The 21,902-nt window shown below is 38.4% G+C and overlaps 1 protein-coding gene across 1 annotated transcript; it reads left to right on the forward strand.

Annotated features, from left to right (window-relative positions):
- Positions 1-42: 42 nt before the first annotated feature.
- LOC110165525 (E3 ubiquitin-protein ligase HECW1) lies at positions 43-20,519 on the forward strand. The gene is given in 30 exon segments (XM_055150878.1): positions 43-1,612; positions 2,743-3,052; positions 3,486-3,593; positions 3,866-3,960; positions 4,419-4,494; positions 5,380-5,549; positions 5,657-5,799; positions 5,987-6,087; positions 6,428-7,020; positions 7,022-7,261; positions 7,999-8,506; positions 9,462-9,560; positions 10,181-10,343; positions 10,653-10,756; positions 10,991-11,097; positions 11,224-11,409; positions 11,883-12,017; positions 12,119-12,227; positions 12,626-12,722; positions 12,809-12,892; positions 13,005-13,111; positions 13,752-13,866; positions 13,959-14,072; positions 14,467-14,619; positions 14,693-14,791; positions 15,350-15,479; positions 15,895-16,041; positions 16,118-16,232; positions 16,721-16,919; positions 17,831-20,519. Coding segments are annotated over 30 exon segments (4,746 nt in total). The 5' UTR covers positions 43-1,585; the 3' UTR covers positions 17,943-20,519.
- Positions 20,520-21,902: the final 1,383 nt, after the last annotated feature.

Consider the following 21,902-nt stretch of genomic DNA (forward strand, 5'->3'; position numbering starts at 1 on the left):
AGATGATAATGATAGCCTATGATGTGTCCAACAGTCTGGAATATTAGCCAGAAAATCTGATTGGTGTTATTAACATATAAACATATTGTGATATATAATACTGTTAACCATGTGGCCAATTTTAATGCTAAGAATTTCATAATTAAACTTGTCCACTGTAGGGGAAATCATTTAAATTACTAACATGCAATTTCCAGGACCATAAAGAAGGTAATTAAATAAAGCAAAAATTGAATTTGAGATTTAACAACTGAATGATAAATATCTAGTGTAGTGTCTTTGAAAGTATCTAAGTATCTGTCTGAGCGTTCTGAATATTATTTGCTCTGACAGAAAGCTTTTTTATGGGAATAAAGTATAGGAGAGGCAGTGAAAAGAAGTCATGCTGGGTGCAGGTGACCCCCATTGTGATCCAGATGGGTAACAGCATCCTGGGGAGAATTTCTGCAACCAATCACAGAACAGAAAAATAACATCAGCCAATCACAAGGCAGTAGAAAAATAACTCTATCCTATAATTTTTATTTTATAATTTTTTTTATGCAAAAAAATCTTAACCATTGTGTAGTTATATACTGCATACCCAGAAGATGTCGCCCTAAACACATTTATCAATATATGAATAAGGTGTGAAAGCAACCGACCATTGATTTAGGTATTGACAAGACAATAAAAAGGGAAGTACTGAGCTGGAACTGGTTTTATACTCTGTCCCTAAGTTAGATAGCCTTTTACAAGCTGTCATATTGCGGTGGTGCTGAAACTGACAGCTCCGCCTTCGTACGCGCCTGGGCCCGTTCAGCACTGGAGCCCTGGGACAGCTCCTCATTTGGACATTTGCGACCCAAGGCAAAGAACTGTTATCAATGCTTTTTCACCCATGTTTAACCCTACAAGACAACAACAACAACAACAACAAAAAGCATTTAGAATGTTTTTTAATTAAAAAAATATTTTTTAATAAACAAAGCATATAGTGGTTAATTTTAGACAGTATCGCCTTTTAATATCCAATTAAAGTCACACGTTGCTGTCCTTTTATTTTATATTTTATTGCATGTTTGAAGTAAAAAAAAATAAATAAATAAAATAAAAATAGCGCAAACTCGACCCCCTTAAATCCTTCCAGCACACACGCACACGCATGTTATTGAGTTTGCGCAGATAATTCACGCTCCAATGGGCTAAAGGGTAACGCAGCCCATCTTTGTCACGAGACCTACAGTGACACGAGCACGGACGCTGTTTTTCAAAATAAAAGTCTGTATGAATTATTTTGTAATTAATGAGGCGTAACTTTATTAGTAACTTAAAACGAGAAGACAAAATCACATACAATCAAATTATAACTATCAAAAAGCATTTCCCTTGACCGTATATGCTATGCACTTTTTTGATGAAGTACCGGAAGTCCTTCAGTATTTGTCCGGCTTTACTATCGATTATCCCAGAGAACGATGTGACTCGGCCCGTCCGTGTGCTCCTGTGTCCGTTCCGCTTTGCCTTCCCAGAACCGATGGATCTTGTTGGACGTTAGATCAGCACGCGTGTATGCCGTTGGGCTCTGGACCTTTTCTGCCGGAGCATGATCCGATCCGTCCTCTTCTCTCAGGTAGGAGCGTTTAGCCTCTGCCACCATCTCTGAGTGATGCTAAACGATGTAGCCTCCTCCTCTCCTCCTCAGCAGCGGCCGCACCTTAGCTCCGCTCTCGGGTGACATCCAACCATCCTCCGCTCTGGAAATGGAAGGATGTGATTGTTAACGATCCAAGTCATGCGTTACCATTAATAACAGTGAGAGGAACAGGGCTACGCAAAGTGCTTCTCTATTACGGGCTGTTCAATGATTTATGAGTCTCAGTTAAGATCTTTTAGTATTCGACATGTCAATCTTCCGTTTCTGCGAACTGATAGCAGCCACTGGAGACTAGTCTGTTAGGCTAAAGGATGCTGCCTATGAAATGTATGTTTTCTAAAGGTACAGTTATTTAATCTTACGAGAATTTGTTAATTAAGTGTCAAAATATGTCTAAATTGGATTTGTGATTAATTTCCTGTATCAGTGTAATGTCAATAGCAAAATCTTCCCATTTTTCCATTAGACGACACCATGCTCTGACCCCCCATAGTCTAAAAACTGACGAAATAATTTGTTATGGCAAATTAATATAATTGTATAATTATCATAAACAAGTGCAACTTACGTGTACTGATAAAAAAAAGAAAAAAAAAAAAAAGATTAAATTTATGCAATGTGACATTTTTACTCTAAACTGTTAAAAGAAAATCAAATAAGCATTACCTGTGCTATCATAGTCACAGCAGAATCTGTGACAAACACTATTTAAATTACTTTTCCTCCACCTTTCTCCCAAACTTTGGGCTCTAAGGCAAATATCAAATAAACAAAACATATTACACTGCTAGAGGCTAAATTTTGATGATGATGTAATTTACATAATTTCATTCTTATTTTAGCTTTCCTTACTCAGAAAGTGAACACTACACTTAATTAACACGTCTTAATGAACAAATAGTTTATTAAGAATTATTTAGGCTTAGTAACTGCTTAATTAATTCCCTAAATCTAACCTGTAATTACTATGCCTGAAACAATTTGTTAATTATGAAGTATTTGTTCAGTATTAGTTGTTAAGGCAAATTTATATGTTGTTATTATAAAATGGTACCCTGAAGGTTGCTTTAAAAGAAAAAAAAAAAAAAAGGTACTGTGTTTTGTAGAACCTGCACCAGAACTGCTTTCTGAGCCTGGCGTCCATGGCCTCCCCCTCACGCAGTAGCCAGGCCCAGCAGCGCTCCAAGGATGTGGTCCGCCTCAGCTTCAGCCCAGAGACCTACGCCGTCTCCAACTCCCTCCTTCTTGGTCTGTCCCGTTCCACCAGTGACACCGACCTTGTTTCCCCCGACGCCCGCTCCACTCTCACAGCCAGCGCCTCTCACTACACCGTAGGACAGTCCCAAGATCTGGTCATATCCTGGGACATTAAAGAGGATGTGGATGCTGGGGACTGGATTGGAATGTATCTCCTTGGTAATAAATAAGTTGTATTGTTGTTGATTTTATAGTAATTATTTTTGAATAAGGTGGCATGGTTTGCAGGCTGATTGAATTCATGATTTACCTTATAAAATAAATATTAAAGTTGCTGGTGGAGACATTTCTGGTGGAGATGTTATTGCCTTGTTTGGAATGTATGGAAGTATGGCATTATTCAGCTAGAGTTGTTTTTATTAGCAATAATATGTTGAAAACATGTGCTGTCTGACATTTCCACAGATCTGATTTGTTGAACCAAAGCAATGCCAACTGGTTGTAACCATTGAGAAATCTAATGCTATACTGTTGAATGTTCCAGGCAGAGCAAAATAAATCAAACTAGCTGGACCTGTATTGTCAAACTGAATGTAATTTTAAATAGTATGAATAATTAAAGTCATGTCTTACTGGAGTCTTCTTTTTCCAGATGAAACGTCCTCTGAAAACTTCCTAGATTACAAAAGCAGAGGAATCAATGGTTCCCAAAAAGGACAGATTGTATGGAAATTTGACACAACCATACCCTTCCCTAATGGTAAGTTTAATTATGAGTCAATTATACATGTAGCACAAGAAATAATTACGTCATTTGTACAGATTTAACAACTTAGAAGATTAATATAATAAAACAGTAAAATATAACTGGGGTTTCTACATAGCTGATATTAAAATCACATATATCACACAGAAGAGGAAAAACATTAGAAATGAACTAATTCCCCTTATAATAACAGTATTTTTAGTTGTGTGTCCTTTACTCTGTCTAGTGGATAGCTGTTCTCATTTGTGTCCTCTGTGTGTCCTCAGCTGAGACTCAGGTGTGCTTCAGGTATTACCACGGAGTCAGTGGAGCTTTGAGAGCAACCACCCCCAGTGTCACCATAAAGACCAGCACTTCTACAGTATGGTTCACTTCAACACATTGTTGCAATCCAAAAATACAAAGGTTATAATGGATATCATTGTTTAATATCTGCTAGGTTTGTGATTAATTCACTGTATGTAATGTCAATAGGAAAATTAACTGGTGTTAGAGAAGAATAGGTGGAACAGAGCTTTTTGAGACAGATAATAATAAAGTAATTACTTAAACATGTGTGAGTGAAACAAAACAACTCTGGGTATGTTTTGTTTCAGAAAGTAACAATGTTCTAACATGGCTTAAAGATCACAAGTGTCAATTCTGTGTAATATAAGACCTTTAAAGTACAATATACTATATAACTACTAAAATGTATATTATTAGGCATCAGGTTTCAGTTGAAGAGATAGCCATTTGGGTGATTTCCCATGGTACCTGCTCATTCTGAATAAGTTTCTCACCTAAATTCATTTGAATAATGAGTCATTGTGATTGCAGGTGTCAAAGACGGTGGTGAGCCCAGAAGTAAACACTGAACAGGGCAGGAGGAGACTCATCAGCTTCACTCTCTCAGGTAACACTTTATCTTTGTCATAGTTGGTTCTTGATGGGTCTTTTTTATAGTTCTCATATTTCACACTCGTCGGTTGGAGTCTGAAATATGAGATATACATGATTTATGTTGTATTTAGAGTATATTATAGTCTTACATGATGAATGTTCACTACAGTTCTAGATCTCAATGTTCTTCAGTGTTTCTTTTTCACTTCACTGGAGCCAATCCTTTATATTGTTGTGTTGATTTTCTCCCCCGTCTCTTGTTTGCCCAGCCTGTGCTTTATCCAGTGTGCAATCCACTGTTTGTATGACAATAATAATTTAATTTACCCTGTTTTATATCAGTGTTTAGATTGGAATAATATTTGTTTTAAAAATTAGAAAAGTGTGGTTCATTATAATAGTTAAAATAGTTTTTACTTATTTATTGCTATTTTAAGGTTTGTTTTTTATTTGATTGTACTGGTTTTACTATTTTTAGGATTAGCTAAACCAATTTTGACATTTATTCATGATGTTTTCATAGTTTTTGGTCCCTTCGCCACATTTTGGAAACTGTTGTGTTTATAAAATATGTTAGATAAATAAGTAGATTTGAATTGGATGTCATTTTGACCAGCCAGTACCAGACTTAAAAAGGTACTGTTCAAAATACACAGATCTCTTTATACAGTTTATGGTAGAACAATATCCTGGATGAGTTGGTACTAAATTCAAATGAGATAATTAGGAGTAAATAATCAAAACTGATCCTACATATTGGTCACAAAATATTTGCAGAGCTTACCGCGCATCAATTGTGCTGGATTCTAAACAACTGGTCATGAAAAAACCCATATCGATCAGTCTCTTGTAAAAACTATGGCTTCTAAATGTGAACTTTTTTGTATACTTTTTAAAGACATCCAAGCTGTGGGGATAAAGAAGGGGATGTTTTTTAACCCGGACCCCTATCTGAAACTGTGCATTCAGCCGGGCAAACACAGCATCTTCCCATCGCTGCCTCACCACGGGCAGGAGAAGCGCTCTGGAGTGGCCTGCAACACTGTCAACCCTCAATGGACTGCAGAGGTACATTACATTACATATTATAGACCAACTAACATGATTGTTTTTATTTATTTGCTTTTAAGTTTTTAACAGTCAGATTGCGTGAAGTTGTGTGTATTTGTGTGCAGAGGTTCAGCTTTGTGTCTCTTCCCACTGATGTCCTGGAAATAGAGGTCAAGGACAAATTTGCCAAAAGTCGACCAATCATCAAACGGTTCCTTGGCAAACTGTCGATCCCCGTTCAGAGGCTACTGGAAAAACATGCCATTGGGTAATTAGTTTTAGCTTTTGTACTGTCCTTTCAATCATCAAATTTCTCATTCTCTTATTTCAAAGTCTTATCTGCTCTTGCAAATTCTATGTGTGATTAAGTTCTATATTCCATTTAACTTCATGTTGTTATTGTACTTTTTGTTTAGTGAACATTTAATTAACTTTTTCTGTGACTGTTTTTGTAGTGATCGTGTTGTGAGTTACACCTTAGGTCGAAGGTTGCCCACAGATCATGTCTGTGGACAGTTGCAGTTCCGCTTTGAGTTGACTTCATCTATTCACCCAGGTATTTCAATTCAGTTTTGCTGTCCTTATTTTTAACTTCAATACCACGGTAAACACTGCATCACGGTTGCACAGAAACTAGAACAAAATAGTTTATTACTAAGTATTTCATTAATTTAAGGATGAGGTCTTTTTGTGCAAAAGCAAGTACCAGTAGAGTCCAGCAAGTCATTATGAGAGTAGCTTTTTCCCAAAAATCACTAAATCACCTGTCTCCTGCAGTGCCCAATCCAGTATTTTATCTGACGTTTACGACAAAATGTTCTTTTGCACTTGGCACACTGACTTATATCAGTATTACTTATGTTTCAATTTGTAATCTCGTAACTTTGTGTTTACAGATGATGAGGATTTATCGCTTGTCATTGAAGTACCAGCACCTGAAGCCAATGCAGAAGACACTAACCACAACAACCCTGAAGAGGACGCTGTCAGTGTTGGACCAGACATCATGGATCTCCCCGGTGATAGTCCTAAAGACTCCTGTCCACCGGAGCACAGTGTCCCCCGAGCTGAGACCCTCCCTGCACAATCTGACAGCCCAGAGCAGAACAAAGAACAAACAGTAGAAGAAGTCACGAATGGTACTGAGAACAATGAGGTCCAGGCTGAAGAACCAGACGTTACTGATGCGGATCAGCAGTTACAGGAACAGCCCATAGAGGAGGAGCAGGTCACAATGGGTCCCAAAGATACTGACAATGAGACAAAGATTGAACCATCACAAGAAACAACTAATGATAAAGTTTTAACTATAGAATCAGAAAACTCAGATAAATTTGATCCAACCCAAGACACAAATATTGAGACATCATTGGTGACATCCCAGACAGTGAGTAATGGAGACTCGAGCCCTGCTCCCTGTGGCTGCCAGTCTCTCTTCTCAAACTACAACTCCCATGCTCCTTCAGGGCGTAAGACCCGCCCTTGCTCTCTTGCCAGTTTCTGAACTGGAGACAGTGATAGCATCTGCTTGCGGAGAGCCAGAGACACCCAGGTCCCACTACATCCGGATACACCACCTGCTCCACAGTCTGCCTTCAGCTCAAGCATCTAGCCTGGATGAACCCCAGGAGGGAGAGAGTCCAACCACATCTTCAGAGCCCCAGACACCTAAACTCACAGAGGAGGCACAGGAGGAAGAGGAGGATGAAGCCACGCAGTCTCCCTCACAGGTAAGACTGTCTCTGCTAAGTCACTGGAAACAGTGGTGGTTAGGGCTGGGTGATATGATGTTAAAAATCAAACTGTGATCTCATCTCTTTGACGATATGATATTTTGGTGAAGCCATCATACTGCGAATCACTTCGCTTCTCTAGGCTCAAACACAGACACACTTCTCCATGCATTCCTCCTATTAGTTGGCTTCTGCTCTGAGTGAGTGGCAGGAGAATTTAACCAATCACAAAGCAGTATGAACTCAGAAGAAGCAGACGGCTATAGTGACCCTTTATTCAAGTGCAGAGCTACTGTGTGTTTATGAAATTTGTTAATGGCCTCAGAATATTGTGACGTTTTGGTATATCACATATAGAGAAGAAAGAAATAACATTTCTGTGCTGTGCCAGCCCCACACTGCCTGCTCATTCGTTGTTATCTTGGCCTGCATCATCAGGGTTATAATAGTCCCTATATTGGAAGCACAGCCAGATCATTATGCCTTGAGTGTTCATATCTCTGAGTCTCGTAATGATGGCAAATAGACTTCTCCTGCATTAGAACTCCAGTCTCATGTTTCTTCATACTAGTCTTGGATTACTTAAATTTATTCTACAACAATCGCTCATCCCTAGCAGTAGTTACATCATTCATAATTACAATTCACTGAACATAACTCATGCAGCACATTAATGGAACAATAAGTGTACTATATCTACACAGTAATGCCTTTGTACATGTGGTGTTTTGTAGGTAATAGAGTGTTCAGGCAGGTGCTGTCGGCGCACTCTACCCCGCAGCCTGTCCATTGAGCGCCTGTCCGAGCTGAACCATCTGCTGGAGCGCGGTGAGGGGAGGAGGCCACCTGGGTCCTCCTCGTACAGTGAGGAAGAGCAAGGTGGTCCCGGGGGTAGCTCCAGAGCAGGGGGTGAGCACGACTGTGAGTTCTGTGACACGTCCTGCTACAGCACCTCCTGTTACAGTACCTCCTGCTACAGCACCTCAGCCCAGAGCCACTCAATATACGAGGGCAGGGACCATGCACGCCTCTCCTCTGCAGACAGTAACAGGCTCTCCGGCAGCACCGTGTTCTCCTCTCAGGATGAAGAGGATGAGGAGAATAGCGCCTTTGGGTCAGCTCTGGACGAAGGGCAGGAGGGAGGCGCTGGACGTCCTCTCACCCAGAAGGAGACTCGTCAAGGAGAAACAGGAGTGTGCAGTGTCCCAGGGGTCCCAGGTCCTAGTGAACGCCATGGCATAGGTAAGTATCTTTATCAAGTCTATTGTATATTGTTAATGGTACGTGGAACTATACATAAATATCTCAGCCAACCATCTTTGGTTGGTCATCCATTTTCAGTGTCTGGTTATTCAACACCATAATTGTTTTTCATCTCATAATAAAAAGTAAGGGATTTAACCAAATTCATGGTCTAAGACGGTTTTTAATTTTTCTAACTTGATTTTCCTATCAGGTGTGTGCTATGGCCTTGATAAGTTTCTAAATCTTGTATCTAGGTTCCGATGCCTTGGTTCCAGAGTACTCACTTCTTCAGTTTTTTACAAAGATGTGATTCTGGCATCATTAAATCTCCCTAAGTTCTTATGGGCGTGATTGACAGATAATTTAGCCAGTCAGGGAAAGCCATGGTCCGTCCATATCAAAACAAATATTGTTGCTCACAATGAAAAAAAGAAAGGAAAAAAAATCACAGGGGACTGAAAAACACTGAGGATTTCTGCAGAATCAATGAGCGAGGCACTAAATTCTGTTAATTTAATTTTCAAAATAATAGATGATCAGTGAGCTCCTTTGTTTCACATGCGCCACTGGAAAAAGAAATATATAAACAACAACTGGTCTCTGGTTTACTAGATGTTTGGACAATATGGAAATATAGCATTGTAGATTTTTGATTTCTCATTGATTGATAGCCTAAACAGCCTACCTACAACATCTACTTGTCATCAGTCATTTAGGTGGTTTGATAATGTTTGTAATGTAAAACATTCTCAAATCCTGTTTCATCCGTGGCAACATTTTTTCTGACCCTGTTGGCTGTGCTATTTCTCCATCAACTGTCAGTCTATTTTTCTTCACACATACAGATAGTTGGCTGTCTGAAATTAACCATCATTTTTTCTAACCATTCTGCCTCTGTCCATCCCTTATACTCATAACATCACATCCCATTTCTCTGGTGTATGTCCTGTAGGCTCAGACTCCATCTCTCCTCTTTGCCATCTTCCAGTCCTGAGACCCAGCCATGAGCTAAACCATTTTTCTCCTGCCAATGACACTGCCTTACCTCCAAGTAAGCTCTTGTCACCAGTCTTACCCCAGAGTCTACTGCTTTCTCACACTAATGCAGTTACTTTTCTGTTTGCATGTCATTCTCATCACATTGTTCATGGGAAGTGAAACAGCCTATATCTAAATTTCTTAATATTTCAAAATTTCTAAGTATTTCTAAATATGAAAATGTCTACTGTATATGTTAATGTTATTCTAGAAATTACATGTTAAATGGAGGGCAGGAACCAAGACAACTTAATTGGAAACAATTAACTAATTTTAAAAGAAATATCCAAATATGAAAAATCCACAAATGTTTTGGGAATGGGGTCCACCAGTTTGCTATATTAAACTTATGGCACAAAGTCCATGTAACAGGCCCGACTTTGTGATTAAATAATTTCACTACTACCACTCTTTGAAGATATAGTTCTTTTGAGCTGACAGAGAAGGCATGGAACTTAGTTTTATGTGATTAGGCCCAATGAAATATTACCCTTAAACGAGGATCTGTGGTTTGACAGTTAGACAACAAATTCTACCACTGAATTCTGACCTGCTCGTCAACAAAATTTCCAACTTTGTGCAGTTATGTGATAAAGTAATCCTGAACCTAACCTAATGCTGTATGTGCTGCAGACTGGGAGGCCCGTGTGGACAGCCATGGCAGAGTGTTCTATGTGGACCATGTGCACCGGACCACCACCTGGCACCGGCCCAACCACAGCGAGTGTGGCACCAAGTGTGGCCATGGTCTGCCCCGATCCGGCTCCACCCAGCAGATGGAGCAGCTCAACCGCAGGTCAATACATGTTCTGTCATATCAACAACATTCCATTTTAGATTGGAAATAATTACATTTTGGACAACATTATATGTCTGGGCTTTGCAATCATTATAATTTTAAAAATATCATTTTAGTCTGCCTCCACACTTCCTCTGAACTGGGTATAAACCAAGTCATAGAAAACATGAATCGACTTAAATTAAAACAGGTCTAGAGGAGTACCAAACCAAACAAAAGGCTTTATAATGTTTTGTCAATCATATCAGTATGATGACTGCAATGCATGATTTTTCCCATGACTGATTAACATAATTGTTGACACAGATATGAAAGTATCCAGAGGACAATGGCCACAGAGGATGATGGGGAGAGCTCGCGGCCGGAGCGTACAAGCAGCTCTGACACACAGGCAGAGTGGACTCCAACAGGTGCGTATGCTCTTTGAGCACTTGTGTGGTCAGAGTTAGATCATCAGGAAACTTATAGCTGGTCCAGTGCACCTAAGGCAGCAGATATGGTCCTAATGCTGCTAGTGATAGCCCATGGCACATTTTGAATGCAATAGATAACAGACCAAAATTGTGTTTGTTTTACACTGTGTTACTCTCCCATGTACTGTAATATGTAAGTGTACCATATCCTGACCACTCTGACCTGTGCAGGTCCAGGCTCTCAATCCAGTAACACCAAACTCAGCCATCTCCTCCAGTCACCTGCTGTCAAGTTCATCACACATCCGGAGTTCTTCACCGTGTTGCACAGTAACTATGTGAGTCATAGTATTGACACAGATATGATAACTTCAAAAATACCTTAGTTAATGTTTTATATTTCGTGTGTCTGGTATGGTTTGTGTTGTATATCCTTACACGGGCTTCTCTTTCTTGTGTGACAGGCAGCCTACAGGATGTTCACCAGCAGTAGCTGTGTCAAACACATGATCTTAAAGGTCCGTCGTGATGCCAGAAACTTTGAGCGGTATCAACACAACAGAGACTTGGTGGTGTTCCTTAATAAGTTTGCAGATACTCAACTGGAGCTGCCGCGGGGCTGGGAAATCAAGACAGACCCTCAGGGCAAGGTAAGCAAACAGTCCTGGTAGTGTTCAGTTGTAGTCAAATTTTAGTGTTATGAAGAGAGACATCTGAATTTTATCATTCACGCTTATTAGATTTGGCTAAGTGAATCCTGTTCTGAAACTTAACTGATGTACTTCGATATGTGAAGTGCTGGTCAATGAATTCAAAATGAGCAGTAGAACTCTCTTGCAAAAAATACACTATAATATCAAAGATTTTCTTGAGCTTTGTTTTGTTTACTTAAGCATATCCATGCAATAATGCATACAAAGAGAAAATGGGAATAGCAATTGTATTTCATGTGAGATATTATTTGGCAACAGTCAGTGGTTTCAACAGCAGCAGAGCTCTGATAGTCAGTAAGTATTACACTGAACTCTCCTGGCAGGCATTTCAACTATTCTCTGTTCAGTCATGGATAAGGAGGCTGGATGGGTCTTTCTACATTATGTAACTTTCAACTTCTTTCTTTTAGTCCTTCTTTGTAGATCATAACAGTCGTGCTACCACCTTTATCGACCCTCGAATCCCTCTACAAAATGGTCGTCTTCCTGGTTACCTTGCTCACAAACAACATCTTCAGAGGCTGCGGAGCTACAGTGCTGGAGAGGTACAGACTCATCTCTATTCAAACACAATTATTTCAATCCTTATTTCAGCCTGGAGGAGGACAGCTTTCTCCTTCGTTCATGGTGTGATGTGTGCTTGCAGGCATCAGAAGTGTCTAGAAACCGTGGGACTTCTCTGATGGCAAGACCAGCCAACATGCTGATCGCTGCAATACGCAACCAGCACTTAGATCAACAAATGTCCCCTCCTTGTGAGTTTTATTCATCTAATATACTAATATGCCAAATAAAGCAATTTTAATGGTACACTGTGGAACTTTTCTGATCAAGGGTCCGCCACCAGCTTGTCTCCATGGAGATGTTATTGGTTTTGCCTGGAATGTCCCCCGGATGGCATTAAACTATCTCCATGGAGACAAACAAATGACCAAGTTACACATTGGTCTGTTGGGACGCAACAGTGCTCATAGTAAGAATGCACTTTTTTCCCAAGGTGTTTGAACAATAAAAACACCTGTAATTGCAAGATAGATGCATGCCATATTATGTATATTGTGGAACATTCCAGGCAAAAGCAATCACATCTACATGGAGACAAGCAGGTGGTGTACCCTCCACCAGAATGTTAAAAATAGATTTTTTTTTGCAGCGTACAATGACAAGATTGTGGCCTTCCTCCGACAACCAAACATTTTTGACATGCTACAGGATCGCCAGCCAAGTCTGAGCACAAACCATGCTCTCAGGTACCTCTCAGATCTAATATTAAACACTACAACACCATTCCTTACTGTAAATATGATCAATTGGAATAAATGCTTTTTCCTGGCAGAGAGAAGATCCACTACATCCGCACAGAAGGCACTGCAGCGGTGGAGAAGCTGTCATGTGATGCAGACCTGGTCATTCTTCTCAGGTAAAAACATAGCAGTGACTAGAAGGAAAAACAGGCACTTTATAATTGATTTTATTACATTTTTTCTTCAATGTTTCAGTCCTTTATGGTCATATTTGATGTACTGTTGCAGTTTATTTGAGGACGAGGTGATGTCTTATGTGTCCCCTCATCCAATCCATCCTGGTTTTAGCTTTTCACCGCGCTGTTCTCCCGGCTCGTCCCCGCAAAACTCTCCAGGTTTGTGCATTTTATTACAATTTAGGGGAAAAAAAGAAAAATGTATTGTTTTTTTGATTGATGTCATTCAATGAAAGTCCAGTTTGTCCTTGTTGGAGCATTTTGGTGAGTAGCAAACATAAGCAGAGGCATGAGGGAAAGACATTGGTTGATTGGCACAGTTCTGGGCAGCAGTCACTTGGAGAGCACTAATGCAATTGATCGTGACATTCAGGAGAGGCTGAACTCAAATATGTGTGTAATTAATAAAAGCTTTTATATGAACAACTTGGGTTTGGCAGAAAGCATGATCATCATTGTGTTTATTCAAGCTGCTTTTTTCTTTCATTGAATATTGAATTTTATAATTTAGATCAACTAGCGCAATTAGTTAGTTGACATTTGTTTTTCCCATGTTTTCATTCAAAAAGACTGCTCTATTCTTAATAAACAAATAAATAATGTTTTTCAATATTTTGAGACCAGCTTTTGACAATTAACATCTTTGTAATTAATTATGTAGATTTTTGTGTTTTTTGGAAAGTAACATGAATGAAGACAATGTTTTTATGTTTATTTTTGTCTACACACGTGATAAGTTTATGTGTAAAATCTAAAACCTGTGCAGTCATGTTAACTGTGCTTCTGTTGTGTGAAATAGGGCCGCAGAGAGCCAGGGCACCTGCTCCGTACCGCAGAGACTTTGAAGCCAAACTCCGAAATTTCTACAGGAAGTTAGAAGCTAAAGGCTACGGTCAGGGACCGGGCAAGATCAAGTCAGTTGAACACACATTCAAAAACTCAAATCAACTCAAACACCTTCTTATTCCAATATAATAATACTATGTACTTCAATGTTTCTATGTAGATTACTTATCAGACGAGAGCACCTTTTAGAGGGGACGTTCAACCAGATCATGGCCTATTCTCGCAAAGAATTACAGCGGAGCAAACTCTACGTCACCTTTCATGGAGAGGAAGGGTATGTGATTCAGTGTTTAGTCTTCTCAGTGTAGGGGGTTACTACTGACATAAATTATAATTTCTTTTTTTTTTTTTTTTAGTCTCACAACAACAAAAATCAAGTCAAATTGAGAAAATTTCTAAAAGTGCATGTAACTTGTTTGAGATTCTAATATTCCACTGAAGTGATCACAAAAGTGCAGAAATGTGTTTTGACAGTTACACGGTTGTTTTTATTTTTTCCACTGAGTTTGCCGATGACAATGGCAATATTTTAATTCTTATAATTGTATTATTATTTTCATACAATATACCACCCATCCATAACTCAGTGTGCTTTTACTAGTTTATCTGTCAGTAAATATTTGTTAACCAATCTCTCCTCTGATCTCTCTTCATTGTCTTGTTCTCAGGTTAGACTACAGCGGTCCCTCTAGAGAGTTTTTCTTTTTATTGTCTCAGGAGCTCTTTAACCCTTACTACGGCCTGTTCGAATACTCGGCCAATGACACATACACTGTTCAGATCAGCCCCATGTCCGCCTTTGTCGAGAACCACCTGGAATGGTAGTACCCACACGTAGCCCCTCTCATATTTCCCCCACACACAGTTCACACACGTTTGTTCAACTCACTACAGGTTCCGATTCTGTGGTCGTATCTTGGGTCTGGCGTTGATCCATCAGTACCTGTTGGATGCTTTCTTCACCCGTCCATTTTACAAGGCTCTTCTAAGACTGTGAGTAACATTTTTAGGCATAAAAAATTTGAGTTTCTTTCCCTACAATGTTTCCGGGGCCTTAAATATTTGATCTTAAGTCTCACCTGTGGTCACCTTCTGTCAGACCAAACCTGGTACACACAGACAGCAGTAACATTAAGGTAGCACCTAGTGGTATTATGTGAGAATACAACAGGGTTAACCTAATTAGAAATCGTAGCCCTTTAAAATACTGTCAGTGAGGTTAAAAACAAAACTGCTTCTGTAAAAGTTTGGATGCAAACTGATACATGTATGTGTCTGGTGGTGTATGAATTTGGACAATGAGCACAAAAAAGCATTTTCTCGGCTACCACTTGATGAAGTCGTGTAGTGTGACCAAGTATTGTGAACTCTAAGAAAACATCTTAAATATGCAGGATTACTCCGTGTGTAAAGGATATACAGTATATAAAATAAATCCAGGTATATTTTTAAGAGGAAGTTAAAAATAGAGCATAAATATAGGACCATTAATTGTGTGTAAAATGTTGAGATAGCGTCTGATTTGAGTTGCTTTGTTCCTGTGGCGTTTAGACCTACAGACCTGTCTGACCTGGAGTACCTGGACGAGGAGTTCCACCAGTCTTTGCAGTGGGTCAAGGACAATGACATCACCAACATCCTGGAGCTCACCTTCACTGTCAACGAGGAAGTCTTTGGACAGGTCACATTTAATAAGCCTTAAGAGAAATCATCATTACAAAACATTAGCTAAACTTAACTGTACAGGAATATTGTTAAATATGAAGATAAACAAATTGTGCTTTATATTTGGTTAGTTTTTGTCAAGTAGAAAGAGTAAAAATGGTCGGTATAATAATATACTTTTTTTTAGCTAAAACTGTATTGTTATATTGTTGAAGGATGTTAATTTGCTCTTCCTGAATAATTTCAATGGGGCCATTTCAGAATGACATTACAGAGGCACTTGTATTAGCTCTTTAATATCAAACTAGCTCTTTCCAGGCACCTATTAATAAGCCAATTAAATACAATAAAATATAATTATCAACGGCTCAATTATTAGCAATTAATACTAATACTACTAATGCTAACTAAACTTCTACATGTCCCAACAGGTAACAGAGAGAGAGCTGAAGTCTGGAGGAGCCAACATCCAGGTGACAGAGAAGAACAAGAAGGACTACATCGAGAGAATGACCAAGTGGAGAGTGGAGAGAGGGGTGGTCCAGCAGACAGAGGCATTAATCAGGGGCTTCTATGAGGTCAGGCAGCACACAGCTCTTTCCACTGTAAAATTAAAAGCATGAGGAGCTGCTCTGAAAGCTGTGTGTCCCTCAGGTGGTGGACTCCAGGCTGGTGTCGGTGTTCGATGCTCGGGAGCTGGAGCTGGTGATCGCAGGGAGAGTGGAGATCGATCTCAACGACTGGAGGAATAACACTGAGTATAGAGGAGGTATGTTGTAATGTATGCAAATGTAAATGTACACACCTCATTACATATAGGTTTTGTGCCTTTCTTGTCTTGAAGCATTGTTAACATAATATTTGGCTAAAATTTCTAACCAAGTACTTAGTACGTGTTTATGTTTTAGTTAAACAAAAGATTGTATCTTAATTCTGGTATTTCTAAAAGAACTAACTGATTAAAAATCTGAAAATATAAGGAATATATTGACAAAGAGTACCATTTTTAAGTGCCATACTTAGATTACTCCCAGTGGAAAGAGTAACCAAGCAGTATACTAATGTATGCATTACTGAATTACTCTAGTAAATATGACTTATGGTTCTTATATAGTTTTTAACACTACCCATCTCTATTTTTGCCAGATCTTTTGACTTATTAGAATAGTTCAAAACAAACTTGCTGCCTTGTCAGTATTAAACTCAAATGAAGTGTTCCAGGAAAACCCAGTTCTATTCTGTGTGTCCCCCTGACAGGCTATCATGACGGCCACATAGTAATGCGTTGGTTCTGGGCAGCTGTGGAGAGATTCAACAACGAGCAGAGACTGCGCCTCCTACAGTTTGTCACTGGGACGTCTAGTGTGCCCTACGAAGGCTTCGCTGCTCTGCGAGGGTCCAACGGTTTACGGCGCTTCTGTATCGAGAAGTGGGGCAAGATCACATCACTGCCCAGGTCTGACACACACAAGCAAGACTGACAAAATGTTTTCAAAAGCTCATCTGGACAGTCTGTTTTATAGAAAATGCATTTCTGTTATACTAGTATGCAAGTTTATCCCTAATACAGTGAATCTGCTGTTGAAACCTCCTTTTTGTTCACAGTCCCATTGTTAGCCATGTAGTGCTGACTCAGGGCTAAGCTTTTGAATATAGTGATGCAAATGTCTAATTTATGGCTTAAAAGGATCATATTCTATATAATTTCTAAGATAGTAAGGTATTTTTATATAAGTTCCCAGATACTGATATGAAGTAAACATGGTCATATATTCATTTTACTTATAACAATAATTATTCACAATTCTAAAAACATTTTACATGATTTAAATGTTTTTGTTGTAAATTTGTGATTTGATTCTCAAGCCAATTTTCCAGTGTGGTTTGCCACAGTTTGTAAACATTAAAGGAGTCTATACTATGATATCCCTTCACAATATGGTAGCTAATGGCAGCCCAGATTCAGTTGTGATGTTATTGTTGTTTTTAAACTGGGAGTGTACCGATCCAGCTTTTTCACTTATGATACTGACATCAGTACTTTACTACAAGTATCTGCCGATAACTGATATTAACTCATACCATTGTAGGGACAGAAAATGGCACTTATTACCTTAAAACACAGTTAACATATTACACAAGACATCCCATTGTCAATTAACTATTGATTAGCTTTGTTCAAGTTCAAACATTATGAGACATTCTTGGCCAAAATATATATTTTCAGTATAAGGGCCAATATTCAGTACCAGTATTGTACTAGTGCATGCCTATTTTAAACCAGTAGGATTTTCAGGTTTAATATTTCTACACAATGATTTTAAATGTGTGAAATACTGACTTGCAACTGTGTGTCTCGTCTCTCAGGGCGCACACATGTTTTAACCGCCTGGACCTGCCTCCATACCCGTCCTACTCCATGCTTTATGAGAAGCTGCTGACAGCTGTGGAGGAGACCAGCACCTTCGGCCTGGAGTGAGCCCCACCGGGCCATCATCTCACGGGGTCAGAGAACAAAGACCCCCCCTCGCTCCAGAGAGAGATGGAGCCGGTACATGCAGTCTGCATACTGTGTCTGTGGAGATCAGATTCTACCACTGCAGGACACGGGGTCACAACACTGTTGAACATGAAAAATAAGGACTGCTTTAAGGAGACATTTGTCAGAAACTAAACATAGCAGATAAGTATACACCTTTTTTATTGCTTTCAAAATATATGCCGATCAAATGCACTCTTAAATACATTAAAACAGATATGATATGACGCAAACCTCTTATATCCATCAATAAATACCTATTTTCATTCAATAAAAATATTTTGTGAGTAAACATGCTCACCAAGACTACGTGATGGATGCAAGAATTTGTATTTTATTTTATTTTATTTTATTTCAAAATTATTAATTTCTTTTTCATTTTTATTGTGTGGATAATATATAATAGGCAGCCATAAAAACACCCTTTTATAGAGTCAATGCTCAAGAAGTCTGTTATTAAGTGTTATGTACGTACAATACATGTAGATATAAATTATTATTGTACTTCAGATATATAGACATTTAAATTCAATTCATGATGGCATCACAAGTCTGTATCTCATTGTAAGACACAATTGTAACACACAATGGTTAGTACAGATCAGAACTTTACATAGACTCTTGCTTGGGCTCGGGCTTTTCAGAAATACAGTACTAAAGAAGATGAATCTTGCAGGTCAAGAAACTTAACTATTTTCCCACATATTGTCTGAATTAGATGGCATATTTTGTTAGGGTTTTACTTGATACAGAGCCCCTGACATGACAAAACCATTAAAAAGAAGAGAGTAAACTTTATTGGCAATCTGGTTAATTATTATGTAACACATTCTTGGTCATTTAAAGGTGCTGTACCTGATTTTTAAATTGTTATAAATGGAACTAGTTCATTTCATACGGTTCGCAGTGGTACATAAACACTTTTCACTACTCTGAGAAACCAATGACAGTAAAGCTAACAGCAACTAGCATGCTAACGTGCACCTCCACTTGATTTTCTGACAATAAAACACTTCATAAATAGATGCAGACAGTACGCAGCATACTTGTTTTGACCTCAGAGCTGCTTATACAATATATCTGTACTGGGGCAAGTCAAATATTGCCCCCCAAAAAATGTGAAAAATCAAGTACATTGCCTTTAACGTAGAATTTGAGACTAGTAATTTTCATCTTAAAATCTTTATCAAAATGTTCAAATCCTATGTAAATTTGCCATCACCTCCCAAGTTTTTTTTTTTTTTTTTTTTTTACATCTTATGTTGATGTACAGTGTATAGAATTGCATTGGTGGAATCAAAAAATACAACAAATAGACTTTTTCCACTATTCCACTGTGTTTTTATGTAACTAGTACAATCTTTACTGCCTGATGTCAGAGCAGCGAAAATATAGTACTTTAGGGATTTATTTGTTTTATTTATTTATTTATTTGTGACTAGTTGAATCAAATGAAATAATTTTTATTTAATTTGACTTTTTATAGTTTAACAGGGCTTGTTTTAGGGCCTGTTTTCAACTACCGGAACTGTTCTTACGCATGTCTTCCACTTGCTATCTTCTAGAATGGTATATCATGTTTACATGATTTTAAATCTACATTAATAAAGAATTCTGTGTATGTATTTTATGTTAGCTCTGCAATATGTGATTCTGGTCCGGTGCATACACTGTATAATATGCAATAATGTACGTTTTGTGGCATCAACCGTACAAACTTGCAATTTCTGTTTTTTTGTGCACATTTTAAACACAACCTGAACTGCATTTGAGAACATGTTTGTAGAGGTCTAAGCTACAGGGTTAGCAGCTTGTATACATGGTAAGACCTCATGGAGACAGGATAATTTGTTGTCTGCAGAGAATATTCTATTGCCTAACAGCTGCTTGTTATTTGCTCAAAAACTGTGATTTAATTTCAATTGTGATAATTTTTGCAGCTCAAAATCCTGTTGTTGAATCAATAGTTTCCTTCGTTTAAAATCGAATTCTATTCACAACTGCACAATTCTGTTCCACTGAGCAAATTTTCTGCACTTGTGTTTTATTATTATTATTATTATTTTCAGTTTTTTGCCCAGATTTTATTTATTCATTTATTTACACATTTTACAGTCTTCTCTCAATGCGCATAACAGTAAATGTGAATCAGAAATATGAAAAACCAGGACTCTCTCCTTCTCCAGTATTCACCAGTACTCTGCTCTAATGCATTTAAACCCATTAGTCTGGCTGCACTGTGGAGGCCTTATGTACCACCAGGCTGTGCATATTTTCTACTCTTTTCTAGTTCTTTCTACTATGTGTTTACATTTGTTGCCTTCACTGCAAGCCTTGTTCATGTGTCTATGTTTTTTTGTGTGTTTTTTTTATTATTTTTTTTTAATGTTTTATATGTAGAAATTCCTGTTCCTTACTGTATTCATAATGCCATTTTAGAGCTGCATGTGGGATAAGTCAAATCACATTAATATTGTTTACTGCATTTGTCACTCAACGCTGTCAATAAAGAAAACTCTAAACCTAACATATTTTAAGTATTATCTTTAAATTTGCGCTTTGTAACTTTTCTGGAGTGTTATTGCTTTGCCTGCAATGTTCCACAGTATGGTATTACATTTGTTATCTCCATGGACACATTTTCTTGGCATACTCACCAGGCCCATTACACGTCAGATCTGTGGAGAGGCAAACCTGCTTTCAGCAAGAATGCATGTTTTTCAAAATATTTTTTAGCAGTGTAATTCATCTGTTTTTATATCAAGGCAAGAGAGATGGGAATTAATGTCATACTGTGAAACATTCCAGGTATTGAAAACATTGCCTGGATCACTGTTTTCTCTTTTCAGTTTGAGAGGAGAACCTACACATTTTGAAAGGATTTGTGTGTTTAAGATGTGAATGAATCAAAACTCCAGCTAAAGTGCCTGAACTCTAGCCAGAGCTTCTCCCTCCAACGACAGCTGCTCCACCGTCGACTAACCTCTGGCCACATTTCGTCAAATCCAAATCTAGGGGCTGCAGCCAGGGGCACTTACCACCGTCCGCCTCAAGTCCCGCATCTCAGCTTTGTATTAAGGCTCCCATTGCGCGGTCTTAGCCTCCCTCAGCTCGCTTATTTATCCAATTAAGATTCATGTTTTCTTGCTCCAGTTGCTTTGTCCGGATTAAATATTGAGCCAATCTGCAGTTGAGCTCCTGCAAATCTCTCCCAAAAATCCCGAAGGGGACGAGGCTGCTCCGAACATTAATGGCTTTTATGGCACAACATCAGCCCGAAGGACGGAGCAGAGCTGTGTTTAAGGAATGAGGTGGAGGGAATGTATTACGAAGCAGTGTTTTTGTAAAACTGACAGGACAATATTGACTATAGGCTCCCATAGGTCATATAGATCCCCGATAAAGGAAAATAAATGATGACTAGGCTCCATCCTGCTGTTTAAAGTGCTGGTCTCTGTATTAGTGTTGGGAGCAGAGTTGTGGTCTGGTGAATTAAAAGGGTATTAGGCCTATTCTGAAAAATGTATAAGGCTATTTTTTACACCTTGTTATAATAATAATATTTAATAATAAGTCAATAAATCCTCCACGTTCCCTTCTTCACACACCTTAGGCTACTTTAGTAGATTTATAGTGACAGTTTTAATGGAACTCGGACAGTTTTAATGGAACTACCACAAACTCGGCTCGTCTCATTTAGTCGAAGGTGTGAAAATGTGTATTAGTCGACTAATCCTTTTACTGTAAAGGAGAACTAGGGAGTGAGTTAGATGAAGATTTGGTATTCCTTGGTATATATATATATATATATATATATATATATATATATATATATATATATATATATATATATATATATATATATATATATATATATATACAAAAACAGATTAAACTCAT

Source organism: Boleophthalmus pectinirostris, unplaced genomic scaffold (assembly GCF_026225935.1).
Source record: "Boleophthalmus pectinirostris isolate CB_2022bp ecotype Guang Dong unplaced genomic scaffold, ASM2622593v1 HiC_scaffold_15, whole genome shotgun sequence".
NCBI classification, from domain to species: Eukaryota; Metazoa; Chordata; class Actinopteri; order Gobiiformes; family Gobiidae; genus Boleophthalmus; species Boleophthalmus pectinirostris.